This window comes from Oncorhynchus keta, chromosome 15, assembly GCF_023373465.1.
Source record: "Oncorhynchus keta strain PuntledgeMale-10-30-2019 chromosome 15, Oket_V2, whole genome shotgun sequence".
Classification (NCBI taxonomy): Eukaryota; Metazoa; Chordata; class Actinopteri; order Salmoniformes; family Salmonidae; genus Oncorhynchus; species Oncorhynchus keta.
Window position 1 is genome coordinate 35,170,366 of NC_068435.1, and position 9,987 is coordinate 35,180,352.

At 39.1% G+C, this 9,987-nt stretch overlaps 2 protein-coding genes across 2 annotated transcripts; one reads left to right on the forward strand and one right to left on the reverse strand.

Moving 5' to 3' along the window:
• Positions 1 to 5,584: 5,584 nt before the first annotated feature.
• On the forward strand, positions 5,585 to 8,297 carry LOC118394841 (sterile alpha motif domain-containing protein 13-like). The gene is made up of 4 exons (XM_035788428.2): positions 5,585 to 6,041; positions 6,992 to 7,034; positions 7,145 to 7,256; positions 7,356 to 8,297. The coding sequence occupies exons 2-4, from the start codon at positions 6,997 to 6,999 to the stop codon at positions 7,530 to 7,532; spliced, it is 327 nt and encodes a 108-aa protein (XP_035644321.1). The 5' UTR covers positions 5,585 to 6,041; positions 6,992 to 6,996; the 3' UTR covers positions 7,533 to 8,297.
• Positions 7,703 to 9,952, reverse strand: LOC127905944 (guanine nucleotide-binding protein G(I)/G(S)/G(O) subunit gamma-5). Its single transcript, XM_035788427.2, has 3 exons — positions 9,764 to 9,952; positions 9,259 to 9,418; positions 7,703 to 8,605 (listed from the first exon to the last, which is right to left on the reverse strand). Exons 1-2 carry the CDS (start codon positions 9,842 to 9,844, stop codon positions 9,293 to 9,295), a joined length of 207 nt encoding a protein of 68 aa, XP_035644320.1. The 5' UTR covers positions 9,845 to 9,952; the 3' UTR covers positions 7,703 to 8,605; positions 9,259 to 9,292.
• Positions 9,953 to 9,987: the final 35 nt, after the last annotated feature.

A 9,987-nucleotide genomic window follows, 5' to 3' on the forward strand; every position in this document is an offset into this window, starting at 1 on the left:
ACTCCATACATTTTCTCTGACAACCCAAGGTACTCCTTACAATTTAAATGCTTGTTAGACCAGTAAAACTGTGAAATTCACACACTTATAAAGAGAACAATTGGTCATCCCTACTTCACTAAACACAAATGCCGCTTTTGTAAATACTTTCTGAGTGTTGGTGTGCCCCTGGCTATCCATACATTTTTTTTAAAAGAACATGGTGCCATCTGCTTTACTTCATATAAGGAATTTTTAATTATTTTTACCTTTGATACTTAAGTATATTTTAGCAACTAAATGTAATTTTGATAGTTAAGTATATTTAAAACCAAATACCTTTAGACTTTTCCTCAAGTATTATTTTACTAGGTGACTTTCACTTTTACTTGAGTAACTTTTCTATTAAGGTATCTATACTTTTACTCAAGTATGACAATTGGGTACTTTTTCCACCACTGCCTATTTAAAGCTTATATGATAGATCTTTAACATAACAAATACTCAATTCAAAGGATATATCCATTCCTAAATGAAATATTCAATGCAGTCATTTTTATCTCAATATGAAATTATTTCTGGGTAACAATTAAGTACCCAACTGTGACTGTTTTCAATTAAAATGATCAAAAAGAAACAAAAATTGCTTCTTAGCAAAGAGCAATTTCTCAAGCTACATTTTTGCTACGACCAGTGGTGGAAAAAGTACCCAATTGTCATACTTGAGTAAAAGTATGGATACCTTAATAAGAAAGTTACTCAAGTTAAAGTGAAAGTCACCTAGTAAAATAATACTTGAGGAAAAGTCTAAAATGATTTGGTTTTAAATATACTTAAGTATCAAAAGTAAAAAATATTTCAATTAAGCAAAGCAGGTGGCACCATTTTCTTGTTTTAAAAATGTATGGATAGCCAGGGGAACACTCCAACACTCAGACATAATTGACAAATGATGCATGTGTGTTCCGTGAGTCTGCCAGATCAGAGGAAGTATGGAGGACCAGGGATGTTCTCTTGATAAGTGTGTGAATTGGATCATTTTCCTGTCCTGCTAAGCATTCAAAATGTGCCAAGTACTTTTGGGTGTCAGGGAAAATGTATGGAGTAGAAAGTATATTATGTTCCTAAGGAATGTAGTGAAATAAAAGTAGTCAAAAACATAAATAGTCATGTAAAGTACAGATACCCCCAAAAATGACTGAAGTAGTACTTTGAAGTATTTTTACTTAAGTACTACACCACTGGCTAGGACTGGTTTGATTGGGGAGGGAAAAACTGAAGAAAAAAAAGCTGTTGGTAGAGAGGTTTAGGACTCTTTCTTATTGGTCTATTAACTCATTTATACAACAGGTGGGTTTAATCCTGGATGCTGATTGGATAAAACTGCATTCCAGCTGGTGTCTATTCCACAAGTTTACCACCGGCTAAAGCTACAAAGATCAAATGCCTATTTACACTGGCAAGAAAAAATATTTGAAAAAATATTTAAGTGCTTTTGAACAGGATAGTAGTACTGTAAGTGCAAGGCAAACCGGTTTGAGTGTGTCAAGAATTGCAACGTTGCTGGGTTTTTCACGCTCAACAGTTTCCTGTGTGTGTCAAGGATGGTCCACCACCCAAAGGACATCCAGGCAACTTGACACAACTGTGAGAAGCCTTGTCCTGAAAAACAGCTTCTATCTCAGCACCATCAGACTGTTAAACAGCCATCACTAACACAGAGGCTGCTGCCTTACATACAGACTTGAAATCATTGGCTACTTTAATAAATGGATCACTAGTCACTTTAATAATGCCACTTTAATAATGTTTACATATCTTGCATTACTCATCTCATATGTATATACTGTATTTTATACCATCTATTGCATCTTGCCTATGCCGCTCAGTCATTGCTCATCCATATATTTATATGTACATATTCTTATTCCATTCCTTTACTTTACTTAGATTTGTGTGTATTAGGTAGTTGTTGCGGAATTGTTAGATTGCATGTTAGATATTACGGAACTGTCAGAACTAGAAGCACAAGCATTTCGCTACAATCGCAATAACATCTGCTAACCATGTGTATGTGACCAACATGGGCCAGCACCTCTGTGGAACACTTGACACCTTGTAGAGTCTATGCCCCGACAAATTGAGTCTGTGCTGAGGGCAAAAGGAGGTGCAATTCAATATTAGGAAGGTTTTTCCTAATGTTTTGTACATTCACTCCGAGTAATTGTTACAAGGACCGTATGAGATTAATTGGCTCCACGCTGTTATAAATGGGGATTTATTTCAAATTAAAATGTTCCTGCATTGCAGTTGGTCTTTCCCTCAATGGCTTGATCTCTGTCCTCAATGGGTGTTATATAACTATGGATAACATATGATCATTAACTAATGTTATGATGGAGTTGGTTATTACCTGCTACCATCTGGATACAATCTGTTAATGGTTTGCTTTGTCCTATTGCTCATCACCCTGCCCGCTATAGTGATAAAGTCCAACTTGCTCTGCCACAACAAAATCTTTATCTACAGTGCCTTCAAAAAGTATTCATAACCCTTGACTTTTTCTACATTTTGTTGTTGCAACCTGAATTTAAAATGGATTCAATTGAAATGTGTGGTTTTTTTTACACTAGCCTTCACACAATACACCATAATATCAAAGTAGAATGATGTTTTTGAAATGTTTACAAATTAATTAAAATTTAAATCTGAAATGTCTTGAGTCAATAAGTATTCAACCCCTTTATTATGGCACATCTCATTATTGTAATCCTTTAAATATTCAATGAGGATTGTTGACGTCAACATCCTGTATTCAATGGAGAGAAATGCTATGCTTACTAGCCTCATGCCATCTCGAGACAACTCCAATATAAAGTGTTTTTCTCAAAGTTGCCTGGATGTCACGTCCTTATATCAGTACACTGGTAACTTAAGCATTACAAAACTTCTATTCGATAAAATAAACCTCATGTAGCTAATAAGCCATACATTTTTTTGTTGACCAAATTTGACACCCTCGAACCTTCATATAAAACTCCTTGCTTGGTGGGCGAAACAAAGAAAAATCACCACCTGCTGGAGGGAGACAGATTTTCCGTCGAATTGGCCATCTCAATGAATTCAATTCAGTATACTCTATTGACATGGAAAGTAAACACTTACAGTGTCAAAGTAAACATATAGCGACAATGGTCAAAGACAGGAATATACTAGACTATTTGTAATAAAGCAATAATAATGATAGTGATAAATATAATAAGAGCAATTACAACAACAAAAATGAATAAAGAATAGGCCGATATGAATAATCACACTACACTTCTATCTGGCTGTCCCTCAGGTTGCGGCAGGAGGCCACAGATGTGGCTGCTAAAAGACAGAATTTAGTTTTTTCACCAAGTATGTAGTTGTGTGTCTATCATTTAGATTTTCAAATTCTTCTTATCCTCTCCGGGCAGCCAGGTTTGCCTGTGACAACCGGTTTCTATGGCCAGGCTGTGCTCACAGTATGTACATAGTGTTTTCCTCAGTTTTCTATCAGTCACAGTGGTCAGATAGTGTGCCACCGTGTACTGTCTGTTTAGAGCCAAATAGCATTGAAGTTTACTTCAATGTTTTGTGGTTTCTTTCCAGTAGGTGATATTTCTATTTTTGCTTTGTGATCATTTGGATGGGACATATTTTCTATGTGCTGTCCTGAGGCGAGTGGTTAGAGAATTAAGCCTCAGGACAAGCTAGCTTATGGCTTTTCTTCATGGTCAACTCTGGGCACTTGAGAATTTTGTAAATGGTAGGAGTGGGGGTCACTTGTTTTTAAATGATTATAACATTTGGTGGTTATTTTTTGGAATATTAATGAATCAGAGGAGGGAATTTGCCTAATCCTGCCCTGCATGCGTTGTTTTGAGTTTCTCTGCAGTCTGAGGATGTGCTTACAGAATTCCGCAGATAGGGTTTCAATTTGGTGTTGTTTCCTTTTGTCAAATTCTTGTTTTGTAAGCGGACCACACACATCACTGCCATAGTGCAATTGGTTCTATTACTGATTTGAATATTTTGAGCCAGATCCTAATGGGTATGTCTAATTTGATAGATATTTGAATGACATAGAAAGCCCTCCTTGCTTTGTCTTTCAGTTAACTCACGGCCAGGTTGAAGTTCCCTGTAGAGCTGATTTTTTTAGTCCCAAAAATGTGTACGTGTGTGTGTGTTGTATAGGCGTGAAGCCCAGTAAAAAAAAAAATTTTGAGATTGACTGTCAGGGCCCAGGTCTGCCAGAATTGTTGCGGATCATCCATTTGTTGCTGTAACCCCTCTTTTGTGGGGTACAGCAGCACCAGGCCATCTGCATACAGGAGGCATTTTATTTCGGTGTTGTTTAGAGTGAGACCCGTGGGCTGTTGATTGTTCAGTCAAAAGTTTGGACACACCTACTCATTCCAAGGTTTTTCTTTATTTTTACTATTTTCTACTTCTTCTTGACACACTGCTCGCTTAAACCGCACCAATGAGTCGGAGGAAACACCGTCCAGCTGGCAACCACAGTCAGCTTGCAGGCGCCCAGCCCGCAACAGGGAGTCGCTAGAGTGCGATGGGACAAGGACATCCCGGCCAGCCAAATCCTCCCCTAACCTGGAATACGCTGGGCCAATTATGCGCCGCCTCATGAGTCTCCTGGTCGCAGCCGTCTTCGATACAGCCTGGGATCAAACCCGGGTCTGTAGTGACGCCTCGAGCACTGCGATGCAGTGCCTTAGACCGCTGTGCCACCCGGTAGGCCCCTACATTCACAACTTTAAATAGTTTGAGTGTTGCAGTGCTAAATTTGTGGTCTGAAATTGATAAATTCATTAAAAATTCCATCATGACCACAAGCTGTATTTTTGTTTTACTATAGATACCCCAATAACCCAAACAGAACTAACAGGTTCTGGTTGTTTTAAATGGCTGATTCAAGAATTAGACATTTGTCATCAATTTTTGTTGCTGTTCCGAATCTATTTTAATATGTATATATAATTGTTCATAGTGAGTTTTCAATTAGTCACCATTTTGGATAGCACATTTTTCCTCTGTGTGGTTTGTTTAGGCAGTTCTAACTTTCCCAAAAGTTGTTTGAATTAATGGATTCCTCAATTTCATTGGTTGATGTCTGATGTGTTGTTCTTTTTTTGTTCTGGAGTCTATTCTTTCAGGGTTGCCCAATACTGAAGGCGCAGATTCTGTTTCTCTGTTTTTGGCTGGATAGTCCTACGTTTTTCTGTTATAGATTTGCAAATCATAATCAAACTTATTTTTGGGAGTGTTTTTTTGTGTCTTTTTAAAAATTGGATAAGGATGCCAATTTGTCACAATGTTGTTAATGTTTTGTACACCCAAATTTACATCTTCCTTATTGTGATGAAATGTGGGGGCCATAAAGTTGTCTAGGAAGGGTTTCATTTTGGATTTCTTGCCTTCTGGTAGTTTTCCATGCTATTCTTAGGCCATCTCCAGTGCATCCGGAAAGTATTCAGACCTCTTGACTTTTTCCACAGTTACGTCAATCTACACACAATACCCCATAATGACGAAGCAAATACAGTTTTTTAGAAATGTTTAAAATGTATTAAAAAAAAAACATGAAATATCACATTTACATAAGTATTCAGACCCAAAGGTGATGACTAAATTGGGAGTTTTCTAATCTGACTTCTCTATGTGACCATGTATGGAAATTGTCTTTCTGGGCCGAGCATCAGTTAAACTGCAGTACAGAAGCAAAACTGTAGGATCAGTACAAAGCCGTGCTTCTAAACCGGAACCCTGTCCCATTCGCTACGAACTGGCCAGTCAGGTTTGAGAATGGTGTGTGCGCCTGTTCACGAGCTTCTTGTCTTAGTGTCGCATGCCGACTCGCAGGTCCTTTCAACATATCCGAAAAATTGAATGAGCAATTCAGGTGGTTTATAGATCAATTACACAGCGACAAGCACACGATCGTGAATAAACCGGATATTTATTTACGCCCTAAGAACTATAAAAGGAAACCAACGAGCTCACGAATTAGCAATAAAAAGGTAAGTGTCAAATAGACAACCACAACGTTGGCAATGATATAATTTCAGTAGTAAGCTATAGTAATATTGAATAAACTATCCTAAATGACTAATTATTCAAAGTTTGTCATGTATACCCATTCTTCTTTTACTACATATTTCATGCTGCATGTGACTTTTGTTACACATTGTAATATTACACTTAATAAACAGTCAACAATGTCATCACCATCAGCTAGCTATATGTCTGTCCACAGATGTGTATAGTTCTGAATGAAATGCAGTGTCTAAAGTTTAAACTATATGAATGATGCGTCTGGCGGAAATGAGCTTTCCAAAGATAAACTAAAGAACATCCAAGACTGGTAGTCTCGTAGGTACAGTAGCTACACTGAATATGGAAGTTTTAATCATGCAGATCAGGGAGCTTTAAAATTGCTCCCGTCTCTGATATTTGGACTCAAATCTGAGTGCAACGCATTCCATGGCTTTGGATCAGGTCAAAATCCACAGACTAATGTGATGATTCTATCCTCCATGTTATGTGAACCCTGTTGCCCATCATCCATTGAAGACTGATTTGCTTTTTGGCATTATTGAATGCGATTTCTGATCTATGCATTTGTACCATAGTATTTCCACAGTATCAAGCGGCCCACATCTATGTTGCTTAGCAACTGAGTACTCTACTTATGCGTGTCAGCATTTCAAAGAAATGGTTCAAAAAAACGACTTCTATTCAACACTCCGTATATCAGATGCTCGCTCTGTAGTTTAAGGTTTTAGAAACAACTGACCATATCCAGGTAACCTCTTGACACGTCCTATTATAACGAACACACGTTTCAAGTAAGTAGTGAATGTGTTCACTTTATGACAGACCTCATGTTTCTTCATAATCCTAATCTTTTGGCTTCAATTGTATTTTTGCTTATCCATATCTCCATCTCACTGTTCTTTTTTTCCTCTAGCTGGAATGGAGAACAAAACAAATGGATCAGTGGAAGCTAAACTGTAAGTCTAGAGTCTAGGGGTTTTAATTGTGAGGCTGTAGATAAGGGATAAGAGTGTGCTGTCCTCCTGCCTTGTCCCTATACCCATTTTCCTGTTCTGTCTTTTTCTAGTGTGGCGGAGAATGGCCAGCTGCCGGACCCTGCAGACTGGGCATTCACTGATGTCGTCAATTATTTCAAAGCTGCAGGATTTGATGAGCAGGCTACTGCTTTCCAGGACCAGGTAAAGATAGTAATTTACTAACCTTGCAAGTTGCTCTTTCTTCCCTCTCTTTCGTGTGGGTAAGAGCTTCCCAATCCCTTCCATTTGTTATCGTTGTAGGAAATCGATGGCAAGTCTCTGCTCCTGATGACACGGAATGATGTCCTGACTGGTCTTTCTATCAAACTGGGGCCAGCACTGAAGATCTACGAGTACCACGTGAAACCACTTCAAACTCAGCACCTGAAGAGTAATGCTAATGCACCACTGCATGCTCCTCAACGCGTGACAAGATAATCACGAGGCAGGACGGACAGACCAGTCCGAAGAGATTTAGACCCAAGAGGACAGTGGAAGACTGGGCTTAGAAAACTCTTGCGTGGTTGCATCTTGCATCCTTCTGAAAATAGTATTTTACCTGAACTTAACAGATGCCAAATGATTTGAGCCATTACGTTTGAGTGGTATCAGTTTATGAAACCAAACAAGGACTTTAATTCTTTGAGGTCATGGACATAAGATCATTTTACAGGTCTTAAAAAGTACAGGTTTATTTTTTCTTCCCCAAAGAGTTAGTCTCAAAGCAAATCAAGCAGATTCAACTGAATGGGTTATTTAATAGTGGACGATCCTTTTCAGATGGATGCAAACGGTGCACTAGATTTTGACGCGCTCTCTCCTACCATTGATCAGTATATATATATATATATCAAACTATGGAACAGTTTGATGCTGGCTAAGACTGGATGGTAATTAGTTTGAACCATACTTACTGATCCTCCATTACAGCCATTTCTTTTTCTAATAAGCCACTATTTCACTTAAAAGATACATCTATGAACATTATGCATGTCAATTTTACATTTAAGCACAGGGATATAAGTTGCTGAATGTGTTCTTTGATTTCCTTATTCTTAAATATGGCATTTTACTTTCGTGTTTGATGTGGATGCTTTTATCACGCATAAGTGACATGCTGCTGCCTTTTGTATTGTAAAGTTGCCCTGTTCACATTTTGCTGTTAGAAACTACTTGCAGCTTAAGTAAAGATTTGAGATGTAACACTGTCAGTCTTACCCAAGAACAATTAGCAAAAACACAGTCATGTAGAGAAAGAATGTTAATTTCTAAATACAAAAAGTCAAGAACAATGAATAAAATAGAATAGAAAAGGCACAATCATTTACTTGAAAACCACACAGTGCCATGAAAAATAAACCCTTCTCATCGTATCCTCGGTTGGCTGAGAATAGATGGCAAGTCTTCCTGACATGTTCTACACTTCATAAGATAATGTGGCAGTGGTTTGCCATTGGCAATGAGGAGCAGTGTTGAGGTCAACTTTTTCCCTGTAGCATCAAAACGAAGGCCTGCGAGACAGGAAAACACAGAGGTACAATGTGATACTCTTGCACATTAAAGAAACAGGTATTTATCTGTAACGCAATCAAAGACTAGCATGGAGTAGATAACCTGTTTCACTTTACTGATTTAGTGCAGCTTACAGGCCAATCAAGGCAATAATCTCAATTGCATGCTCCTTCTCAAACCCCATTGGCTGAGAAAGCAAGGAGGTCCCTACCCTCGCTACCCAGACTCCTTGCTCCAGCCAAACTCTATGCCCACGGACGTTAGTTTCTTCTCCGCAATGTGTCTGGATCTGAGTAGCTCCCTGACCCTTCACCAAATCCAAACACATTCGGGGCTGTCCAATTGGGCCAGAAACCAATGGGTTGGGCCAGAGCCAGAACACACGTGGGTAAAGCGGTAGTTTGAAAATTCATAGTCTTTGATCCTCTGATTGGATAGAGATAATCCAATCGCTGATGACTTTTGCACAATTCCCTTTGTCACCACAAATGACTTCAGTCTCTGATTAAAGTATGTAGCAAAAGACAGAGCAGCAGAATAATTGTGTAAGTAGTCAGGCTACCTCCAACCATCTTCTTCAATGGGGTTTGAGAAGGTGAGGAGTATGCAATTGAGATTCTCCAAAGGACTACATACACCAAAAAAGACTCACCAAAGAATGCTGTGGTCTGTCCTGTGTGTCTTCCTCACAAGAAGGAGCACACCTTCTGTGGTCTAAAGGGGTTTGTACTGGAGGACACCCCAGTGAGCAAGGGATCCTGGAGGGCATTTTGCATGCAGAACTGCTGAAGGTCTGCAGCTGCTTGGGACACCTGAAAAGACAAAGGAATATAGTTGTGAAAGGGAAGCTCTACCTGTTGCACTCCTAACTAGCTAGACTCCTGCAAGTCTGTAAATATCCTCCTTAAATGGGTGTCAATAGTATGGTGTGAACACAGATGCTTGAAATAACGTTAGGCTTTTCCTGCTGTTCAATGACTGTTGGGAATAATTATCCTGGGGCGTTTGTGATTGTGTTTTCATGGCTAGATCTCCATTTGTGTGCCTAGATTCCACGCCCTTAGCGCTAGCTAGCTAACGTTACCGATGTTCGCTAGCTCGGACTAGTTTCGTGGGCATGTTTACCAAATAGATTTACGTGTGAAATAGAGACTTACCTTCACTCTGTTTATGCTCGCTTCAAAACGCAGCTGCTGGACAATTTTCTTCATCGCAACGAGGTTTGATGAGCCAGACATCTTTACTATTTCCTAGAAATGAAGCAGTGGGCTGTTAGCTCGACGGACGCGTAGACAAAGCACCGATGATCACACATCCGATTGTGACTTGCGCAGTCGCAGCGTTGCACAGTCTGCGCCCACACCTCCTGGTATAAACCGCT

Excerpts from the sequence above, each read along its gene's own strand:
- LOC118394841 (XM_035788428.2), top strand. The coding sequence starts at position 6,997 with ATGGAGAACAAAACAAATGGATCAGTGGAAGCTAAACT. Across the intron at positions 7,035-7,144 it reads GGATCAGTGGAAGCTAAACT|TGTGGCGGAGAATGGCCAGC; the intron begins GTAAGTCTAGAG and ends GTCTTTTTCTAG. Across the intron at positions 7,257-7,355 it reads CTACTGCTTTCCAGGACCAG|GAAATCGATGGCAAGTCTCT; the intron begins GTAAAGATAGTA and ends TTATCGTTGTAG.
- LOC127905944 (XM_035788427.2), bottom strand. The coding sequence starts at position 9,844 with ATGTCTGGCTCATCAAACCTCGTTGCGATGAAGAAAATTGTCCAGCAG. Across the intron at positions 9,419-9,763 it reads CGAGCATAAACAGAGTGAAG|GTGTCCCAAGCAGCTGCAGA; the intron begins GTAAGTCTCTAT and ends TTGTCTTTTCAG.